We start from the raw sequence: 23422 nt of genomic DNA, 5'->3' as shown, positions 1-23422 counted from the left end.
CACCTACTCCTCCTTGAGTTTTCTAGATATATAGTGATACCACCTGAAGTTTCTCCCCACTACAATGTTCATAACCCTTATTTTATCTTATCTAATTGTGTGAGCCAGTATCTCCTTATGGTCTTAACTGAAATGATGATATGATCAATGATAATGATCAAAGTCGTTCAGTCGTGTCCGACTCTTTGTGACCCCATGGACTATACAGTCCATGGGATTCTCCAGGCCAGAATGCTGGAGTGGGTAGCCTTTCCCTTCTCCAGGGGATCTTCCCTGGAGATCCAACCCAGGTTTTCTGCATGATGATATATGTTTTTCTTATTCCTAACCTTAATGGTCCTAACCTATAGTCTGGACTTCCCTGGTGGCTCAGACAGTAAAGTGCCTGCCTACAAAACAGGAGACCTGGGTTCAACCCCTGGGTTGGGAAGATCTCCTGGAGAAGGAAATGGCAACGCACTCCAGTATTCTTGCCTGGAAAATCCCATGGATGGAGGGGCCTGGTAGGCTACCGTCCATGGGGTTAGAAAGAGTCGGACACGACTGAGCAACTTCACTTCACTTCTCTTCAACCTTAATGGGACTGTTTATAGTTTTTACCATAATGCTGGTTTCTAGGTTTAAATAAACGTGTAAATACCTACGTCTATGTAGATACATAGATATAGATATGCACATATGTATACTCATGCAAATATAGATATATTGATTAAGTATTCATCAGTTGTCAATTTTGTAAACATTTTTGTCAAAATTGAGGCAGAATTTATCACATGCTGAAATGTATTACATTTGTGAAGAACTTTATGTTTACTCTTTAATCCATTAAAATGGTGAAATATATTAGCCAATTTTCCTGCTGCTGCTGCTGCTGCTAAATCGCTTCAGTCGTGTCCGACTCAGGGCGGCCCCATAGACGGCAGCCCACCAGGTTCCCCCGTCCCTGGGATTCTCCAGGCAAGAACACCGGAGTGGGTTGCCATTTCCTTCTCCAATGCATGAAAGTGAAAAGTGAAAGTAAAGTCACTCAGTCGTGTCCGACTCTTAGCGACCCCATGGACTGCAGCCTACCAGGCTCTTCCATCCATGGGATTTTCCAGGCAAGAGTACTGGAGTGGGGTGCCATTGCCTTCTCCAAGCCAATTTTCCTAACACTAAACTATTAGGAATGATTTTCCTAACACTAAATCATTCTTATATTCCTACTGAGAATTATTATCTGATGTCTTTTTTCCCCCAAGGTACTATTAGATTCTGTCCTGTTTTATTTTGTATTTTTTCCATTAGTATTTCTAAGGGTTGTTGTTGTTCAGGTGCTAAATCATGTCTGAATCTTTGCAACCCCATGGACAGCAGCATGCTAGGCTCCTCTCTGTCTTCAGTGATCTCCCAGAGTTTTCTCAAATTCATGTCCATTGTGTCGATGATGCCATCTAACCATTTCATCCTCTGCCACCCTATTCTCCTCCTGCCCTCAGTGTTTCCCAGAATCAGGGTCTTTTCCAATGAGTTGGCTCTTCGAATCACGTGGCCAAAGTACTAGAGCTTCAGCTTCAGCATTAGTCCTTCCGATGAATATCCAAGAGTTGATTTCCTTTAGGATTGACTGGTTTGATGTCCTTGCTGTCCAAAGGACTCTCAAGAGTCAACTCCAGCATCACAATTTGAAAGCATCAATTCTTCAGTGCTCAGCCTTCTTTTATGGTCCAACTTTCACATCTGTACATGACTGCTGGAAAAACCGTAATTTGACTATATAGACCTTTATCAGCAAAAGGATATCTTTGGTTTTTAATATACTATTAAGGTTTGTCATAGCTTTACTTCCAAGGAACAAGCATCTTTTAGTTTCATGGCTGCAGTGATTTTGGAACCCAAGAAAATAAAATCTGTTACTGCTTACACTTTTTCTCCTTCTATTTGCCATGAAGTGATGAGACTGGATGCTGTGATCTTAGGTTTTTGAATGTTGAGTTTTAAGCCAGCTTTTTCACTCTCCTCTTTCACACATCAAGAGGCTCTTTAGTTCCTCTTCCCTTTCTGCCATTAGAGTGGTATCACCTGCATATCTTAAGTTGATATTTTTCCCAGCAATCTTGATTCCAGCTTGTGATTCATCCAGCCCTGCATTTAGCATAATTGGACTCTGCTATAAGTTAAATGAACAGGGTGAAAATATATCAAGTTATTAATATAATTTTCCTTTGCATCCTAAAATATACGAAATTTTTTAAATGTTGGAAATCTTTCCTATTTTGTCTGCTCTGTAATGATTTAAACACTAGAGAAGGTGATGGCACCCCACTCCAGTAATCTTGCCTGGAAAATCCCATGGACGGAGGAGCCTGGAAGGCTGCAGTCCACTGGGGTCGTGAAGAGTTGGACATGACTGAGCGACTTCACTTTCACTTTTCACTTTCATGCATTGGAGAAGGAAATGGCAACCCACTCCAGTGTTCTTGCCTGGAGAATCCCAGGGATGGAGGAGCCTAGTGGGCTGCCGTCTCAGGGGTCACACAGAGTTGGACACAACTGAAGCGACGCAGCAGCAGCAGCAGCAGCATCTACTACTGGAGAAGGCAATGGCAACCCCACTCCAGTACTCTTGCCTGGAAACTCACATGGATGGAGGAGCCTGGTAGGCTGAAGTCCATGGGGTCACGAAGAATCAGAAATGACTAAGCGACTTTACTTTCACTTTTCACTTTCATGCATTGGAGAAGGAAATGGCAACCCACTCCAGCGTTCTTGCCTGGAGAATCCCTGGAACAGAGGACCCTGCCGTCTGTGAGGTTGTGCAGAGTTGGACACTACTGAAGCGGCTTAGTAGCAGCAGTAGCATCTACTACATTTGGTAGAATTTCTTTGAAGTACTTGAATCTGATACCTTTTCAGGCATTAGATCTTTGATTTTTTTTTTTTATAATATGTATGGTAGTTAGACTAATTAGATTATTTATCTCTTTTGAGAGTAGTCTTACTAATTAAAACCATTTTTTTCCTTTAGGATTTTAAATAATATTTTAATATATTTGAACAAAGTACTCTGATTAAAACATTTTTGTTTCTTCTTGTTGCTCAGTCACTCAGTTGTGTCCAACTCTTTGTAACTACATGGATTTAGCACACCAGGCTTCCTTGTCCTTCACTATCTCCCAGAGCTTGCTCAAACTCATGTCCATTGAGTCAATGATGCTATCCAACCATCTCATCCTCTGTCACCCCCTTCTTCTCCTACCCTCGATCTTTCCCAGCATCAGGGTCTTTTCCAGTTGTTTATTCTACTTGTGGCTATTTCCTTACTCTGATTTCTTGTTTTGTATATTTGTGCTTATTGTTTGTTTTTTCATTAAGTTAGTATGTCAGTGACAGTTGAGCCAGGAAAACAGAATCCATCCTAGGTATCCTAGGAAGGTATTTACTATAAAGCGTCGTATGTTTACAAAATAGTTGGAAAAGTTGGGGAAGTAAAAGTCAAAGAGAGGCCCATTTAGGTCTCAGAGTTGCTCTGGCTACTAAAGAGGTGGAATGTGTTGAACATTCCAGAAATTCCTGGCGAGGATTAGAGCTAAGCCAGCACTGGAGTATGTGATTCCCAGAAAAATGTCTGGAGACTTACAGCAGACTTCACATCTGCCAGAGCCCACGTTTTAAATCCTTGCTGCCAGGAACATGATGCTGCGGCTCTGACCACATCATGTGCTCAAGCATCTCAGTGATGGGATCTATCCAACAGCCTCACAGACAAGAGATGTAGAGATTGAAGGGCCCACCTGGAACCCCTATAATCCAGGGAAGAGCTAGAAAGAGTGGGGTGAGCAGAGTTTCAGGTTGTTGTGCTTGAGGATAAGCTCCTTTCCCAAATATCAGCTTCTGGATTCATCATTTTCTCTTTCCTGACATACTGACTTCTGCTTCACATGTTTGTCTGCAAGTGTATTGATGTCTGTTCATTTTCTAATATGTTGACTTCTGTTCCAATCTATATCAATTCCTTCTTTCTGCTTCCGTGAAAGTCACTCAGTCGTGTCGACTCTTTGCGACCCTATGGACTATACAGTCCATGGAATTCTCCAGGCCATATTACTGGAGTGGGTAGCTGTTCCCTTCTCCAGGGGATCTTCCCAACCCAGGGATCAAACCCAGGTCTCCTGCATTGCAGGCAGATTCTTTACCAGCTGAGCCACCAGGGAAGCCCTTGAGCTATCCTTTTTTCTAACACCATAATTAGTATTAGATTCATTTATTTCCATTCATACCTATCTTTATCACTGTAGGTATTTAAGGCCGTGAAATACCCTCTGGATCTCACTTTGAGCTACACACCATAAATTCTTTTTTTGTAGCATTTTTGTCATTGTCATTTTCTTAAATGAATTTTGCTATGAACCTGATGACCACTGTCCTGTTTTGATCTTGTTTCTAGGAATTACTAAAGATTTCCAAGCAACATGTTACATTTTCCCTTTCTTTTTTCCTAAGCATGTACTTTCTTCCTTATCTGCTTGTGGTCTATCAGTGCTCTCAACCAAAGGCTGCACTGTTCCTTAGAAGAAGCATTTGGACATGTGTGCAGGCATGTTAGTTGCCATGGGTGGCTATTGGCATCTAGTGGGCAGGATCCAGGGATGCTAAACATTTTACAACATGACAACCACGCTGCACAGCAAATAATGTTTTTACCTAAAATGCCAATAGTGCCCCAGTAGGAAAAGTGAGAGGTCTCCGATGTCAGCAGCTTAAAAAAGTGAACTTAGAAATGTGTTGGGCAGATTCCCTTTAGGTTATATTTTTCCTATCATGTTGTTACTAAAATCATTCCAAGAGTGACTAGATGTAGATTTCCCCCTTATCCAATTAATAGGTAAAAGCTTGGGACTTGACTGGCACCAAAGTCAGACAAACATCTCCACCAAGAAGGAGAAATGAATATGTTAACACAGGACACTTCTGTTTCTGTTTGAAAGCAAAGCAGTTTCCTGTTGGTTTGACCGAGAGCCTGTACCCTGCTCAGCAGAATCATTTGGCCTGACTCTTCATTAAGACTTGAGCATAAGAATGTCATATGTCATATGAATGTCACGTCTTCAGTCTCAAAACTGGAACCCAAACCAAAGTCATTATTCACAGAGTCACACCAAAAATGCCAGAAGACTTTGGTTAGAAAATTTTAAAATGGACTTTTAAGTGATCATATAAGAGAAAAGTTTAATTTTCCTTCTCTACTCATTATAACTGACCTCCAACAGTTTAAAAAAATGATACTCTTGTTCAGTATGTCCTCCTATAAATTGGGTCATTAAGATTAGTTGGCTTAATGTAAGGGAGTTTACAAGATTCTCTACAGAACAGCTTTAAAGTGACGTCTGTTTCTTTTTTTTTTTTTTTAATTTTCCCTGTCTCTTATTCCCTGTTAGCAAGTGGAAAAATAAGTTCATAAAATATTGATTCAGATTTCATCTCTACATTGATACATAGGTGAATCATCAAAATTGTGTTCAGTTCTTCCCAGGTGCTGTAGAATAAAGAATATACCTATAGAATATGTCTATATGCCTATATGCCTATATTATGATGATTTCTTGTCAAGCATTATTAAATCACTAGGCTTCCTGGTGGCTCAGTGGTAAAGAATCTGCCTGCAATGCAGGAGACCCAGATAACCATGATAGTATGGTCATGGTATGGTCACTTAACCAAGACCCAGACATCCTGGAGTGTGTGAAGTCAGGTGAGCCTTAGGAAGCATCACTACAAACAAAGCTAGTGGAGGTGATGGAATTCCAGCTGAGCTATTTAAAATCTTTAAAGATGATGCAGCTGAAGTACTGCACTCAATATGTCAGCAAATTTGGAAAACTCAGCAGTAGCAACAGGACTGGAAAAGATCAATTTTCATTCCAATCCCAGAGAAGGGCAGTACCAAAGGATGTTCAAACTGCCATAAAATTGTGCTCATTTTACATGTTAGTAAGGTTATGCTCAAAATCCTTCAAGCTAGACTTTAGCAGTATGTGAACTGAGAACTTCCAGATGTACAAGCTGGATTTAGAAAAGGCAGAGGAACCAGAGATCAAATTGCCAACATCCGTTGGCTCATAGAAAAAGCAAGGGGATTCCAGAGAAACATCTGCTTCATCAACTATGCTAAAGCCTTTGTGTGGATCATAACAAACTGTGGAAAATTCTCAAAGAGATAAAAGTATCAGACCACCTTACCTGTCTCCTGGGAAACCTATCTGCAGATCAAGAAGTAACATGGAGCAAAGGACGTGGAATGAAGGACTGATTCAAAATTGGGAAAGGAGTATGTCAGCGCTGTATATTGTCACCCTGCTGATTTAACTTACACGCAGAATACATCATGCAAAATGCCAGACTGGATGAATCACAAGCTAGAATCGAGGATGCCAGGAGAAAAATCAATAACCTCAGATATGCAGATGATACCACTTTAATGGCAGAAGTGAAGAGGAACTAAAGAGCCTCTTGATAAGGGTGAAAAAAGGAGCGAAAAAACTGGCCTAAAATTTAACATTCAGAAAACGAAGATCATAGCATCCATTCCTGTCAACTCACGGCAAATAGATGGAGAAAAGGTGGAAACAGTGACAGACTGTATTTTCTTCAGCTCCAAAATCACTGCGGATGGTGGCTGTAGCCATGAAATTAAAAGATACTTGCTCCTTGGAAGGAAAGCTATGTCAAACCTAGATAGCATCTTTAAAAGCAGAGACATCACTTTGCCAACAAGGGTCCATATAGTCAAAGCTACGGTGTCTCCAGTAGTCATGTACAGATGTGAGAGTTGGACCATAAAGAAGGTTGAGCACTGAAGAATTGATGTTTTTGGACTGTGGTGCTGGGGAAGACTCTTGAGAGTCCCTTGGACTGCAAGAAGATCAAACCAGTCAATTCTAAAGGAAATCAACCCTGAATATTCATTGAAATGACTGATGCTGAAACTGAGGCTCCAATACTTTGGTCACCTGATGTGAGGAGGTGACTCACTGAAAAGACCCTGATGCTGGGAAAGACTGAGGGCAGGAGGAGAAGGGGGCGACAGAGGATGAGATGTTGGCATTCACAGCAACCCACTCCAGTGTTCTTGCCTGGAGAATCCCATGGACAGAGGAGCCTGGTGGGCTACAGCCCATGGGATTGCAAAGAGTTGGACACAACTGAAGCAGTTGAGAGAGAGATCGTCCTGGAAGCCTTCTGAACCCCATTATTTACAGGTTTCTATAGAGATTTTATTACACAGGCAGGATTATTAAGTCTTTGGCCATTGGTAATTAAACTAAATCTCCAGCCCGTCTCCTCCCCAGAGGTCCAGGGTTGGGCTGCAAACCCTCGCATCACGCCTTGGTCTTTCTGGGACCAGCTCCATCCATAAGCTGTGCAGGGCTTCCCCCCACCAACCAGTCTGCTCAGTAGCTCACAAAGGAGACTCCAAAGGTTCTAGGAGCTGTTCCAAGAATCAGGGAAAGAGACCAAGTATTCATCTTTTACTCTGTCACACCTGTGTAACAGGAGACATTAAAGTGGCAGCTTCTGATATTTCCTAGAGCAGCAGTTCTCAAAGTGTGGTCTGCGGGGCAGCAGCTCCTGGACATCTGAGCACGTGTTAGAAACTTACATTCTCAGGACCCATCCCAGGCCTGCCGGATCCAAGGCTTTGGAAGTGGCCGGGAGTGTGTTTAAGCTAACGAGAGGATTCAGATGTACACTCGAGTCTGAGAACCCTGAGCAGGGGAAGGTGCTGTGTCAGAGGACAGGGTGTGGGCCTGCCATAGAGGGATGAGAGGACTTCCACCAGGTGTGTCGGGGACAGTGGATGAGGACCAAGTTCCACATACAGACACAGCTGTGGGTGGGCTCTGGGGGTCAGAGGACCAGGGGAGATGTTGGTACAAGAGGGAGGCAGCGGGGCTGGAGGACAAGGCCCGGAGGTCTCCACTTTAACGAGAGAAGAGCGGGCTTTTAATCTGGGAGCAGTGTGAGCATGTGTGAGAGTGTGTGAGTGTGTGTGTGTCTGTGTGTAAGGCTGGAGGACAAGGCCAGGAGGTCTCCAGTTTAACGAGAGAAGAGCAGGCTTTTAATCTGGGAGCAGCGTGAGCGTGTGTGTGTGTGTAAAGGAAATAAATATAGGTGGTATCAGTTAAACAGTGGACTCAGAGCAAGGCATGGGAGTAGGAATCAGGGGCTTACAAGACTGATCCTTTGACTACACAGAGACTACAGACCCCGGAGAAGGGGCTTCAGGAAGCCTGTTCTGAATGCATTTGATGGATTGTGTATCTCTTAGACAGCCAGCTCCATGAGCCCGGGAGGCCAGCCTGGGGATGTCGGGGCTAAGACCGGATGGGGGGGCAGATAGTTTCACCAAATATAAGTTGGCACCAATAACGAGGCACACACTTAAAGACGTTAAAATGTAGGCAGGGTGGGGTACTTGTGGTCCAGTGGTTAAGAATCTGCCTTCCAATGCAGGGAACAGGGGTTCAATTCCTGGTCTGGGAACTAAGATCCTACATGTCTCAGGGCAACTAAGCCAGTACAAGGCAACCTCTGAGCCACACACTCTGGAGGCCGCACGCCACAATGAACAGCCTGCATGCAGCCAAAAATAAAAATAAATATATATATTTTTTAATGTAGGGGGAAGATACAAGGCATCTTAGAACTGATGAATTCCACTAAAAAAAGTCATCAAGACAGATCAGAGAAGTGGAATATCATAGTCAGCCAAATGTCATTCATGCAAAAACAGGCTAACATGCAGGAACAGAGTTTCCGGAGACGGCATTAGCTCTTCGCCTGCTTTTACCACGGGTCGTGTCTGTGGTCTTCACCGTGCATCCCTCTCTCTCACAGGGCAGACGACCGCGAGAGCAGCCTGCTATAGAGACCTGCGTGTCCCAGTGAACGCCTCCTTCTGCAGCCCTGACGCCCGGCCGGTCACAGGGGTCGTGCCCTGCAAGGTGTCTGCCTGTCCCCCCAGGTAAGAACTGCCGCGTCCCTCTGAACGAGTGTCAGGGGTTTGCAGCTATAAGGCCCAATCCTCGGGGCTCCTGAGCCTAGGGACTAGAAGTGCCAACCGAGGCCACGTGATCCGTGATGGCAGAAGTGAGAGGAGCAAGAGCTGCCTGAACAGATGAGCCACAGAAAGTGTGCTCGGGGTGGGGGCAGGCCTGGCCCATCTGGGCAGGGGCGCAGAAGGTCTCAGAGTGGACGGCGCTTTTTCTGGCTTTTATCGGCTCAGGCTGCGGGAGGGGCAGCGGGCCATGGGCAGGGGAACTTTTTCCCACCAAGCCTCCGTGCCCTGCCCCAGTGTCTCCTGTCCTTACCGAGTGAAATGTGTTAGGAAAGCCCGTGGTGAGGCCTGTCCCGGCTGTCCGGGGAGGGTGGACCCTGTGCAAATGTGGCAGCAAGCCTTAGCCATCTTGGTCACCCGTCCCCAGCACCGCCGCCCCGACACGCTCCTCAAGAAAGCCCCGGTCCCCTGATTCAGGTGCGGGCAGGAGCCTGGGGGGGCAGCCGAGGTCCTGCCCTGCCTCCCCCAGCTGTCACCCCCGAGGCTCGCCCACCGTCTGTCTGCATCTCCCAGGCTTCATCATCACAGAGACGTTGTCAAAAGCATCCGAGTAACGTGTTTACAAAAGGGAAGCTCACTAGGCCCTTCTGACAACCAAGGCACTCACCATGTCACATGTGGCCTCATGCATCTTGATTTTAAAGACCCACAGTAGCTGGCTTTGCTGAACTTGGCCTCAAAAACAGAAAGCAGGGTCTTTGGGGGCTTCCCAGGTGGCAGAGTGGTAAAGAATCCACCTGCCAGGGCAGGAGACACAAGAGACACAGATTCAAACACTGGATCAGGAAGATCCTCTGGAGGAGGAAACGAATACTTTCCTTCCAGTATTCTTGCCCGGAGAATCCCATGCACAGAGGAGCCTGGCCGGGCTATAGTCCATGGGGTGGCAAAGAGTCAAACACAACTGAGCACAAGGACATATTATATTCTTAATGTTATATATATTATATTATATTATGTTATATTATATTATATTAGTACCTTCACCTTGTACTTATCAGGGAAGTGTAGGTCAAGGAAGTGTTGAGGGAATCCATGTAAAAGCTCTCACTCAGTCCAGGACATGTGCTAAAACACTCACTAAATCTTGGCTCTTTGCTTTTTTGCCCGGAAAGAAGAAACAAGTTCGCATTAGTTATTTACTGACGGTCAATGACAAACAGAAGAAGGAACTACGTTACATGCACCCGTCCCTGTGCACTGTCATATTACCCAACTGCACTGGGAGAATAGATCTTAATTTTAAAGCTGTTCTGTTGTCCTCTGAAATGTAAAATACCTTTCTTTCTTGCCCAGAATACTGCCAGTTTCTCCTTCCTGATTAAGTGAGCGGCACACCCACTGGGAGACGCCTGGGAGAGCCTATGTCTTTCCTACTAGACTGCCTCCTGCGAGGCGTCCATCCATGACCCTCTCAAGCGGAGGGTCCACCCGCTTCTCCGGGCCCCACAAAGCCTCCGCAGCCACAGGGCACAGCTGCATGCTCAGCCTCCCACCGTCTTTGGTTCACAGCGGGGCACAGAGGATGGAGCGGGGAGCAATGTGCTGTTTCCTGCTCCTCATGAGGGAGGCTCCCCGAAGGACCCGGGGGCGGGGGGCGGGGGGCGATTTAAAACATCTTAATCACAGCTAGTCTTCTTTATAACGGACGTGATCCAAAAAAAACAGCTCTGCGGCTCCCCACTCCCCCGCCCCCCACCCTGCGCCCCCATCGGTCTCCATCCACACGTGCGCACCGCTGCGTCTGGGGCACACAAGGGCCCCAGGTCCGAACCCAGGTCGTAAATCTCCGCGGGCAGATAGCCGGGAGTCCGGGAGCCTCCCAGCCTGGAGGAAGGTGATCTCAAATGTCTGCGAGGCGGGGGCCAGCGGGGGCACCCCGGCCCGGTCGTGGAGCATCGGCACTTCGCGCCGCGCCTTGGTGACCAAGCGAGGCCCCCCGCGCCGCCGCCTCCGCGCGCCTGGAAGGAGGCTCTGCCGGCCCCGCGCGGACAGCAACGCGCGGCACTCCCCCGGCTCATTTGAGCGAGGATCAGGCATTTTTATGGCTTGCTTTTGATACATGAGCCATAAATCATACGGATACTTATTTCGTTTCGATTTCTCAGTTTATCTAAATGGAGCGGCTCTTCCTGTTGTTCCTCTTATCGCTCTCGTTTTCCAAGCACAAGCGTTCACTGCACGCCTTCCTGGTCAACCGGCTGAAGATAGAACTAGAGGAAATACTTTCCAGATGGTTAATGGATGCTTCGCCTCTTTCTGCAGGATTCTTCTAGGGATGCAGAGGAAGGGTGTAGATAAAGCGTCTTGTCATTCGATGCTTCCTCCCGGTACAAACGGAGCCCTTCTCTGCTTTCCTCCCGCTTGGTCTTTGGATGGTCCTCTTGTTCCTGTCTACATTTTGCTGACTCCTACAAACCCATCAGCAGAACTGTTTCTTTTACAGCCGAGATCCAGACGAGGGTGACTGCGTCCATTTGGTAGAAATGAGGGAGGAGATGAGCAGGGGAACGTCATGTTCTAGTGATTATGAAGAACTAATGATCTTCTTACCGCAATACTGCCAGGAACAGGAGAGGGGGCAGTAACACTTGTCCTGCAATAAAGAAGGCTGAGCACAGGAAGAATTGATGCTTTCCAACTGTCGTGCTGGAGGAGACTCTTCAGAGTCCCTTGAACCGAAAGGAGATCCAACCAGTCCATCCTAAAGGAAATCAATCCTGAATATTCATTGGAAGGACGGATACTGAAGCTGAAGCTCCAATATTTTGGCCACCTGATGCGAAGAGCCAACACACTGGAAAAGTCCCTGATGCTGAGAAAGACTGACGGCAGGAGAAGGGAGCGACAGAGGACAAGATGGTTAGATGGCATCACTGACTCAAGGGGCATGAGTTTGAACACACTCTGGGAGATAGTGAAGGCACCTGGCATGCTGCAGTCCATGGAGTCACAAAGAATCGAACACGACTGCGAAACTGAGCAACAGCAGCCTAGGTTTAAGCCTTGAAAATATTCACACCTGGTAGTGTGCAGGTTACCCAGGGATGAAGAGGACCCTGGTCATGGAGGCGGTCCATATATGTGAAGGGGTTTAACTCCCAGGATGGTAAGGAAGTATGTCAGTTCATTTAATTATTCAAGTGACTGGGAATAAACTAGCTGCAGGACCAGCCTCCTGGGCGTGTTCCCTGCCCATGGCTCAGGGCCCTGTGCTGGAAACCCTCCCCACTTGGTTTAATTATCCAATGCTGCCAACTTGAAATCCCTCGTGGTCTCGCACCTGGCACCGGATTCCACAAAGGACAGAGCCAGTCCTCTCACCTAGCAGCCCAACTTCTGTTTCAACACCATTAATTCTGGAATCTTTGGGAATCGTACTAGAGTGTTTCTTCTTTTAGTAAATCAATTACACGTCCCCCTTGAGTTGAGCACAACCTCATTTGTTTTTAATGTTACTTAACTGTTTCTTTGTTTGTTATATACATTTATTTATCTTTAATTGGGCGATGATTGTTTTACAATATTGTATTGGTTCCTGCCACACAGCAACACGAAATCAGTCACTGGCAGAGGCATGTCTCCTCCCTCTTGAACCGCCTTCCTGTCTCCCACGCCATCCCTCTCCTCTAGGTGGTCATGGAGCGCCGGCTTTGAGCTCCCTGCATCGCACAGCAAATTCCCATGGCTACCCACTTTACGTTTGGTGGTGTCTGTGTTTCCATGGTGCTCTCAAGTCATCCCACCCTGTCCTTCCCTCATTGTGTCCACAAGCCTGTCCTTTCTAGCTGTCTCTTTTCAGATCATGGATTTCTCTGGTGACATGACAGTGGCGATGAAGGATATAGGAGACTTGGTACACTTATCTCTTTCCACTTACGGGATGAGCATCAGCTTTGCCGAACTTCAGAACCCTTGTGGACGCGTGAAGCCACAGGTCGGGGAGCTTTGCAGAGCCCGCGTCCCCCAGGTGCTGCACTTCCCGCTGCTGTTCTTCTGGGACTGAGCTGACTGTCAGGGAACCTGGCGCTACATAGGGTTCATGCCCACAGACGCCGCCTCCTGAGGGGCCCTTCCTCTTCTTGAGAAACCTTGTCCTCCCGCCGCTGTGCCCCCACTGAAAAGGCATCTAGCTGTCTCCTTTTAACCAGAGAAACAAAAAACGTTAGGTCATCTCTGTACTTGACAGTCTTTGGAGAACCATTCGGTGTGAAGTGTGAAGTTGCCAGTGCAGGGGCTGAGCATCGAGACTTGACTAGGTGACTGCGTCATCACCTAGATATGACAGTCTCAGTGTAAACGGGGGTGTCTTACTGTATCTCCCCCAAGAAAGATGTGGCTGAACCAAAACAAGGAAGTTAGAGTACATTCAGGCTCATAAAGGTGTTTGTCACAATGCATCCGTAATGAAAACCATCATAGTGACGTTTGTTACAGCGCATCCATAATGAAAACCAAGTTACAAATATGGACGGACTGGTCCTAATCAAGGCTGACTTGACTTGTTTCCTCGGTCACTGAAATATTAAAATGGAAAAATCATTGCAGAAGTGGAGCTATAGAAGTGAGCTAACTATTTAGATCTGGAGTCCTCATTTCACACCAGAAATCTGCCTTACGTAGTTCCGTAAAATACTTGGGGTGTTTTTTGGGGGGGCCTCCTTATTTGTCTTGCCTTACTTGTTTTGTTTTGGTGCATGTTTGTGTGTCAGTATATGTGTGTGAGTATTTTGTTGTTTTGTATATCTATCCATGTGAGCAAAGGCAAAAAGGCACTTTGGAAATACTTTTATATTTCAGGGAACTTACTTACAAAGGTTAAATAGTACCTGTAATGATCATAATAGTTTTATTATTCTGGTCCTGAGACCTCAATATGATGAACTAAAATTCACCAAGTGTCCTAATAATACACATGAGAGCATATGCTTCGAATATGTTGGAATAAAAATGAAAATGAAGCCTACGAATAGATAAATGGAATACCCGGATGATAGATGGAAAGGTAGATAGATAGGTGGCAATTAGAAAGACAGGCAGGCTGTTGTTGAGATGGTGAGTCACGTCCGACTCTTTGTGACCCCATGGACTGAAGCACGCCAGGCTTCCCTGTCCTTCACTCTCCCAGAGCTTGCTCAAACTCATGTCCATCGATTCAGTGATGCCATCCAACCATCTCATTCTGTGTCACTCCCTTCTCCTCCTGCCCTCAATCTTTCTCAACATAGGTAGGTAGATCTATAGATAAATAGAATCAGTTCAGTCGCTCAGTCATGTCCAATTCTTTGCGACCCCATGGACTGCAGCACACCAGGCCTCCCTGTCCATCACCAACTCCCGGAGTCCACCCAAACTCATGTCCATCAAGTCGGTGATGCCATCCAGCCATCTCATCTTCTGTCGTCCCCTTCTCCTCCTGCCCCTAATCCCTCCCAGCATCAGGGTCTTTTCCAATGAGTCAACTCTTCACATGAGGTGGCCAAAGTATTGGAGTTTCAGCTTCAACATCAGTCCTTCCAGTGAACACCCAGGACTGATCTCCTTTAGGATGGACTGGTTGGATCTCCTTGCAGTCCAAGGGATTCTTAAGAGTCTTCTCCAACACCACAGTTCAAAAGCATCAATTCTTCGGCGCTCAGCTTTCTTCACAATCCAACTCTCACATCCATACATGACTACTGGAAAAACCACAGTCTTGACCAGATGGACCTTTGTTGACAAATGTCTCTGCTTTTGAATATGCTATCTAGGTTGGTCATAACTTTCCTTCCAAGGAGTAAGCATCTTTTAATTTCATGGCTGCAGTCACCATCTGCAGTGATTTTGGAGCCCCCCAAAAAATAAAGTCTGACACAGTTTCCACTGTTTCCCCATCTATTTGCCATGAAGTGATGGGACCAGATGCCATGATCTTAGTTTTCTGAATGTTGAGCTTTAAGCCAACTTTTTCAGTCTCCTCTTTCACCTTCATCAAGAGGCTTTTTAGTTCATCTTCACTTTCTGCCACAAGGGTGGTGTCATCTGCATATCTGAGGTTATTGATATTAATAGAATAGACTTTACTAAAACTCTATAGGTACATGTGTATATTCACTGCAAGTGTCCTAGTCAGGTCTTCTGGAAATATTTGTTGAAAACTGAAGCTTCACTCAGAGTCATATCTTTCTGAGAGGAGAATTCAGTATGTTGTTTTTTAAGTAAGGTTAGACACCATTGTTTCACTGTCTGATCCGTGAATTACTTACAGTGATTGTGGTTTTGCATTTCTAAATTTATTGAGGCTTCGGGGTGAATTTTTTGTTATTTCAGATGTTTCTACATTGAGATCAAAGAAAGAGTTAAAAAGTATGTAATTTTTAGCATTTCCAAGATTTCCGTTCTGCCTTAGGCATGGGAGTTTTTACAAATATTTTCTGTGGGAATGAAGGAATGTGTGTTTTGTGTTGTATTAGGGTTATTTATATGACAGATCAGGCTTCTTCTTTATCCAAATATGTTCCATCTAGTATGTCTGCTTCTGAGAGAAACACTTTAAAATTTCACATTAGGATTGTTTATTTTTCTGTTTCTTCTGTTAATTTTGCTTTATAGTTAACATTAAAATTCTACTTTATGTTGTTAGGTAGGGGTCTAGTTTTGGCATGAATTGTTCTTTATATTGAACAATAGCCATGCTTATTCCTAATACTGCTTTTTCCCAATATTCCTAATATGGCTTTAGTGGATGATCTATTTTTTTTTTCATTGACATTATGGCACTAGGCTACCTTTACTTGTTTTTGGCCTGCCTTACGTTTCTTCATTGTCTGTATTTTTAAATAGCTCTGTTATTAGGTTTCTCTTCACCTTGGATAATTTTCTGTTCGATTTTGAATTTATCAAATCAAGCGTATCTTTTACCTACACGCTTAGCTTGTCTACATGAGATGTGGCTGCTCGTGTATTATTAATAAATCTAGGTCAGGATTTAGGATTTGAGTCTTCCATCGTCTATGCGTCTGATCGCTTCACGCCTGTTCTCTTCTCTAATGAATGTGTACAATTCTCTTTCTACTCTTTTATGACCTCTACTGGAGAAGGCAATGGCGCCCCACTCCAGTACTCTTGCCTGGAAAATCCCATGGACGGAGGAGCCTGGAAGGCTGCAGTCCATGGGGTCGCTGAGGGTTGGACACGACTGAGCGACTTCATTTTCACTTTTCACTTTCATGCATTGGAGAAGGAAATGGTAACCCACTCCAGCATTCTTGCCTGGAGAATCCCAGGGACGGGGGAGCCTGGTGGGCTGCTGTCTATGGGGTCGCACAGAGTCGGACACGACTGAAGTGACTTAGTAGTAGTAGTATGGCCTCTACTGTAGGAAATCCTACCTTCTCTCCTTTTTTCACACCACTGCTTTTTGATATAGATAAATAACACAGACAGCCACATAAATTAGTGTAACTTTAAAAACATCTTCAGGTTGCCCACACACAATTATTATGAAGCTCTCCGAAATAAGGGATTTATAGACAAAGCTAAGTGTGCTGTGACAGCGCTCACACTGGAGTGGAGCCCCTTACAGATCGTTCATACAGTGCTGCTCGAGTTCTCTGGGTGCATTCTCCGAGGAGGGCGAGGAGGCGGACAAAAGACACCTGTGGGAAGCGGGGGGTCCAAGCATGCACCGCCTGGGAGGCAGGGCCCTTGCCTCCTGCACCCCGAGTGCTGGTAAAGTTTAGGAAGGTTTGGATCATCAGCACCGCGTGAGCATGTCCGGTGGGGGCGGGTGGTGAGCAAAGACGTGGGATTTCCAGAGAGGCAAGAGAGCAGAGCAGGTGAGGACGGGCCCGTCCCTGGTGAATCTCGCCATAAAGGACAGAAGGAGCTGCACCTGGAAATGGCCACGAAGCCAAGGGGCGGCTGCTTCCCGCCTCGTGGGAGAGCTGGTGCGCTGAGCCCTCTCGGCTTCAGGAATGACCAGGGAGGGACACAGAGCAGCTGTGAGGGTGGGGCCTCGGCAGGAGCAGGGACACGCCCAGGCAAGTGGGGGCTGGAAGCTGAGAAAGCTCCTGCCACATTGCTTTTGTTTTTCCAGTGGGGGAAAAAAAAAAAAAGCTAAGCGTTTCTGTTACTGACCTCAGGTCTGGCTGCTTGCCGCTTGAAAGCCAATACTCCAGAGACAAGTGTTGGTACAAAGGAAAGTTTGCTTTATTCAGAAGGCTGGCGACCTGGGAAGAAGGTGGACTCATGTCCAAAGGCTAACGCCCCACTGCCAGTCACAGGGAAGAGCTTTAAAGGGGGCATTTCGGGGATGCACAGGAGGAAGGGGGCTTCATGCTGCACATACAGTCGGCCCTTGACAGTCACCTTGGAAGCTTGTCACCTGTGATCTGATCAGTGTCATCTTGGTTGTTTTAAGTACAGTTAGTCTTCAGTTCCTGGGGTGGTTGGTTCCCAGTTCTTGGGATCGTGCAAGATAGAGCAGCTGATGTCATGGCTACAGTCTGATCATCATGTAGGTAACTCCTTCCACTGGGTGGGGATTTTGGCATCTACACAGCAGCTCAAAGTATATGATCCAAAATATAATCCTGCCCTGAGGAGGAACTAAAGGTCCTTGACTTCGTTTAATGGTTAAACTATTATCAATATGATTTTGTCTTTTTTGGCCTTTCTTTGCTTCAGGATTTTTGTCACTTCTCTGATGACATTTACTCTTGGGCTAAGGTTTTCCTGTAAGCAAGAGTCAGGTAGAGGAGGTGGGGCATCTGTCCTGGGAAGGGCCCGCAGGGTCCTGCTCCATTACACCACCTGGGCGTCAGGAAAACAGGCTGCTGCCTTGATGGGAAGGAGAAGGTGAGATGGGCAGTGCCCTGGACAGCCATGTGAGTCAGGTGGGCACTTCCCTGAGTGCCCACTTGGGTCTGCAGGTCCTACAGAGAGCCTAATCACACAGGTCATGGGTACAGGTGTGGTGGTCACAGTTAGCTCAACAAGAATTAGGATAAAAGAAAAAAAAAATCCAAGAAGGTGAAAGCATTAGTTACTCAGTCGTGTCCAAACTCTTTGCAACCCCATGGACTATAGCCCGCCAGGCTCCTCTGCCTATGGAATTCTCCAGGCAAGAATACTGGAGTGGGCTGCCATGCCCTCCTCCAGGGGATCTTCCCCACCCAGGGATCAAATCTGCTTCTCTTGAGTCTCCTGCATTAGCAGGCAGGTTCTTTACATCTAGCACAACCTGGGAAGCCCTTAGGAAGCCTGTCTCCTTATTTTGTTTTAATGTATGACAAATCCAAGGCCGTAGCATCAGACAAATCCCTGAACCTTCTCTTCAGAGGTAACATGCAACCTACCCTGCTATCCCAGATTCAGAAGTCAGCATGAACCTGGGAAGGGCAGGAGGGGATGTGGCCTTTATTTCTTCCCTAAGGATGAGCCCACAAGTCCAAACTGAGCAGGTCAAGGGGGAGGGCAGGGGAGGGAGTGGAAGAAGGCAAAGGTGGCATCTCCCTGTAACCCTTCTGAGGGCTGCACCCCTCCATCCCCTTAGAAAGTCTGCACTCTAGGCTGGCGGGATCTCAGCTTCACATCTGTCTCCATAGCAACCTCTGCAGAGGGTGGGCTTCTGACTCATAGAGGCCCCATATGGTTCTTTAAGGTTTCAGACCAAATTTACAAGATGATACCACATGGTAAAGTGGAGAAGGAAATGGCAACCCACTACAGTGTTCTTGCCTGGAGAATCCCAGGGACGGGGGAGCCTGGTGGGCTGCCGTCTATGGGGTCACACAGAGTCAGACACGACTGAAGCGACTTAGCAGCAGCAGCAGCAAAGTGTGACATGGCACTTTTCTGCTCCCTGAAAAGCTACCTGAGTTATTTTGGAAGAAAAATTCTTTTTTTCCCCCTCCATTATAATCCTCCTTTTTGCCTGCCTTCCTCACCCCACCCCACCTCACCCCCTGCCACCTTAAAAATACTTTCACTAAATTAAAAAGAAAAAAATCAGCAAACTCCTAGGACTAGGAAAATTGAGCAAATGAGTATAGTGAACTCATGTAACCCTGAAAGAGCTGTCGCCTAAGAGGGCAGCCGAACTAATTGACCAGAATCAGATACAGGAGTTTAATCATTCATTTTGCTGTTCACATTAGACTTTTCTTAGTTTTGATGGACTTTTGATGTCTTGTCATTCCAAAGTCATCTACAAGCCACATGATTTTGCCAAGCATATTCACCAACTGTGGTGACTTTATAACATTAAAGTCTCAGGAAAAAAGGAGTGTAACTTTAAATTAATTTTAGCATGTGGCTATAAGATATTATGACAAGTATGAATATCATCATTGAATCTTAGATTATTTTTCATCTTATTTTGACAGTGTTCCTGCTTCAGCAGTCCCTATTTTATTTATAGTTTCTGATAAATATTACTTATGATTCATTGCATTTTAAAGACATGCATAATTTTTAAACAGTATTCCCAGAGCCAAAGAGATCCTCATATATATTTGTTTAGGTAAACTACATTTTCAATTAAAATACCCCTTTCCAGACAGGACCTCATTTCAACAAAGAAATGGTGTTGCAGGATGAAATAGCACCACATGGCAGAATGAAAGATTCTGCATTCAGCTTGGTTTCCGTGTTAGAACTAACAGGTTCCGTGTTAGTTCAGGGCCAAAGACCTAGAAGAGGACAAATTCTTAATACACTTTGACTGTGGTCACCAGGAATGTAATTGTCATAAAGACTGCAGTCTCCTAGAATGTTTAGATTTGTCTGGATCCCACACAACACAGGAAAACACACAAGTGTCCCCCTCCTGCCTCCAGCCACCATGTGATAGCAGCCTTCTTTTATCCCTACATCAAACAGAATTCCAACTACTGGGATTCTTAATTGTTTTCATGCATTTATGACATCTAACAATAAAAAAGACTGAAGAGAAGAATTCACTTAAATCCTCAAAACTCTGCATTTGCACTAAACCTTGGTCTTTGCTTCTTACATGCATTGTTTTAATTGCTTTTTAAAGGCTTACTCTGAGAGGCCACACTCCCTGTCCCACGCACGCAGCCCCACTGACCAGGAGGAACAACTCCCTTACCTTGGTTCTCTCTTCTGGGGTCTGTTCCAGTATTTCTCAATACTGGGTGTAGTCATCATTTTCCTCTGTGAGGGCTTGGAGACCACCCTTTGATCCGCCACAGGGGAGCCTGCAGCTCTTCAGCATCATTTTGTGTGACTCTCACATCACTAAGCTCTCTCTTCACACCAAATTCCTTTACCTCCATCCTTCCGGTAAGGTTATATCCCAAATGGTATTCATTGTTGACATTGTTATTTATTATTCTCTGTTAAGCAGAACATCCTGATTCTGTATCCTTTTGTATATAAAATTGTATTTTCTAAAAGCTAATGATTGCATGAATTTTTTTTTTTTTTACATAAACCCTTAAAAAAATTCACGTTCGTGAACTCATTTAACCAATACATGTTGAGTGTCTACTCTGTGCCGGGCACTCAGCATTTATCAATGGGATAAAGGTCCAAGTCTTGAGAAGCTTAGTGGGGAAGAGACAGTCAATAATAAACATAGTGTATTTTTGAAACAATGGCATGTTTAGAAGGTGATAAGAACCATGGATATAAAGGGAAAAATAGAGCAAGGCAGAGGAGATTGGCACCATGGGAGCAGAAGGGTCAGGGTGTCGGGCAGACCTCAGTGAGCAAGTGTGGACAGGGTTTATAGGAGGTGAGGGTGTCCCAGGTCTGTCCCATGCTTCTCGCTTGGTTAAACGTGCCAGAGAGTCTCTTCTCCCTGGGGACCTCGTCCTGGGGCCTGGGCACTGGGGGAACCAGTGCCACTGCCTCTGTTCCAGCCCGTCGTCCTGAACACCCCTTCTTTCTCTGCCATGTGGATCCCACTGCTTCTTGATTGCCAGGCCATTGTCTGTCTCCGCTGGCTGACACCGTATTTAGGAAACAGCCTCTTTCTCCTGTCTGAGAAAGCGTTCGGGGGAGTTGAACTTTCTGAGGCTTCAGGGATGACAGAGTTTGAAAGGAGGGTTCAGGGGTGGAGGCCACGCTCACTTGGACTTTTATGGGCATGACATCACCTCTTCCGTCCCCTGCGCCTGCTGAGAAGTCTGCTACTATTTGGATTCTCAGTCATTTACTTGGAAACGGGGTATTTTTTTTTAATGTTTACCTCTCCTTTTGTAAAATCGCAGGGTTCTTTTGTTTATTCCCAACTTTCTCATCTGCTTTCATGTTGTCGTATCTTCATTTGTTTGTTGAGCCTACATGGGCCCTGCGGGTTTAGGGGGAAAATGGGTTTAATCACCTCCCCCTTCATTCTGCACATTCTTGCCTTCTGAACTCTGGATGCATTAGGCTTGGATTATAACGTGCTCGTTTTCTTTTCAAATGCCGTCTCTTTCTTTTTTTGTTCTAGGAGATGTTTAAGGTTCACCTTTGAAGTTTTCTGCTGTGGACCGTTTAGCCTGTTGTTAAGTACCTGACACACTTTTTTTTTCTTTTTTTTTTTTTTTTGTTTTTGATTCTTCCCTCTGTATTAAGACATTTTGCTTCTTTTTTTCTCTTTGAAAATTCTCAAAAAAAGAAAACATTATATATTGCTGCCCTTCTGTTATTTTTCTTTTTCTCTCTCTTCATGTCCTGCCTCCCTCTCCCTCCCTCTGCCCCTGCGCCACACCCCCTTACCCACAGGTCCTATGCCCTCTGTATTGCTCTCCTCTAACAGTCGTGTGGTGGGGGTTTCTCTTTCCATCTTGTGCTGGCATCTCCCTCCGATGCCTCGCAATCCTCTGTTCCGCCATCAAGATGCTCATTAGACAATCTCCGGGCTGAGACAGCGTTCTTCAGCAGCTCTGTCCCTTGCCAGAGTTTCCCCTGGAATCATCTATTTCTCCAGTGGGTCCCGTTATCAGATGCATGTGTATCGGGAGCAGGCCAGCTCCTGTGCCCAGCACAGCAGAGATGGGCCCCGGGGCAGGGGGTCTCAGAGCCTCCCATTCTAACAACCCCCGGGTTCTCCCACATCAGCCTCTGCAGGGGAAACCTCCTTCCTGGCCTTCACTAGCAGCGGGGGAGGCAACAGGGGTGAACATGCGGACTTGATCCACCACGTCTCACTACAGGCATCTGTTTGCTGTCATTAGATTGACAGCTAAACAGCCGTGAGATAACGAAATCGGCACAGTGCTGTGCTATTAGCGGTGGTAAGTTGAAGCAAGGCAATGGAAATATGGAGGAAAATTATTGGAAATTTTTACACATGCCTGTGGTTACCAGGTGGCTCAGATGGTAAAGTGTCTGCCTGCATTGCGGGAGACCTGGGTTCAATCCCTGGGTCAGGAAGATCCCCTGGAGAAGGAAATGGCAACCCACTCCAGTATTCTTGCCTGGAAAATCCCATATATGGAGGAGCCTGGTAGGCTACAGTCCATTGGGTCACAAAGGGTCAGACACGACTGAGCAACTTCACTTCACATTGTTAAATCAGTTCTGTATTGAAAAGAAAAGAAAGTAAGTTATTCCTACAGTGATCAGCACAGCCCAAATGACCTAGATGATCCTGACTTCAAAAGTCCCTTGTCTGGGGAGCCCTCTCAGTTCCAGACCAACGAGAGCAGCTGGTCACTCTGCCCTCTCCCCCAACTGTGTGACTTGTAAGAGTTGAATCATGGTAGAAAATGCCTCTTCTAAATGCTTATAACCAGTGGTGTTCACTGCTACATCACTTTCCAAAGAGGAGTAGGAATGCCCAAGGAACCCAGGCGCAATGTCACTGAGGGAATGTTAGTGGTTGGGGGGTTGTGTGGAGCCCCCAGAGCTGAGGCTAGAAGGCTCCTCTCGATCCCATCTGATTTCCCAGTGTTGATGTTACTGTCCTTACAGGAGTTGACCTCAATTATATAAGCTTCAGGCCCCACCAAACCTAGATCTCCCCAGTGATGGTGATGATGATAATGATAAAATCATACTACCTGGCAAGTGTGTAGTGCTCAATGAAATGAGGGATTAAGCCATCAATCCCCAGAATAGCCTCAGTTATTATCTGGATACTGTTACCAACCCCGGGGTTTAGATGTGCAGAACTAAGGCAGATGGGCTTTGGAGAGTGTACCCAAGAAAATGATCAAGGAAGCACTTGAGCCAACCAGACAGCTGTTGTACGTGAGTCAGTGTGAAACTGTATGTACAACTCCTTGTCTTCACTGGTTTTCTGTGTGTGTGTGTGTGTGTGTGTGTGTATGTGTGTGTGTGACATAGAAATTAGAAGTCCCATAGGTTCCAGTTTGTGCAGAGCAG

General features: G+C 45.8%; 1 protein-coding gene across 1 annotated transcript in view; it reads left to right on the top strand.

Annotated features, from left to right (window-relative positions):
* The window catches only part of ADAMTS16 (ADAM metallopeptidase with thrombospondin type 1 motif 16), a 193750-nt gene that overhangs the window by 136996 nt on the left and 33332 nt on the right, over positions 1-23422 (top strand). The window contains exon 18 of the mRNA XM_027520155.1: positions 8878-9004. Coding sequence (XP_027375956.1) covers positions 8878-9004 — 127 coding nt within the window. The remainder of the gene's footprint in view (positions 1-8877; positions 9005-23422) is intronic.

The sequence above is a fragment of the Bos indicus x Bos taurus genome, chromosome 20 (assembly GCF_003369695.1).
Source record: "Bos indicus x Bos taurus breed Angus x Brahman F1 hybrid chromosome 20, Bos_hybrid_MaternalHap_v2.0, whole genome shotgun sequence".
In the NCBI taxonomy this organism is placed as follows: domain Eukaryota; kingdom Metazoa; phylum Chordata; class Mammalia; order Artiodactyla; family Bovidae; genus Bos; species Bos indicus x Bos taurus.
Note: the sequence above shows the minus strand (reverse complement) of the source record. Positions and strands in the feature narration are given on the sequence as shown.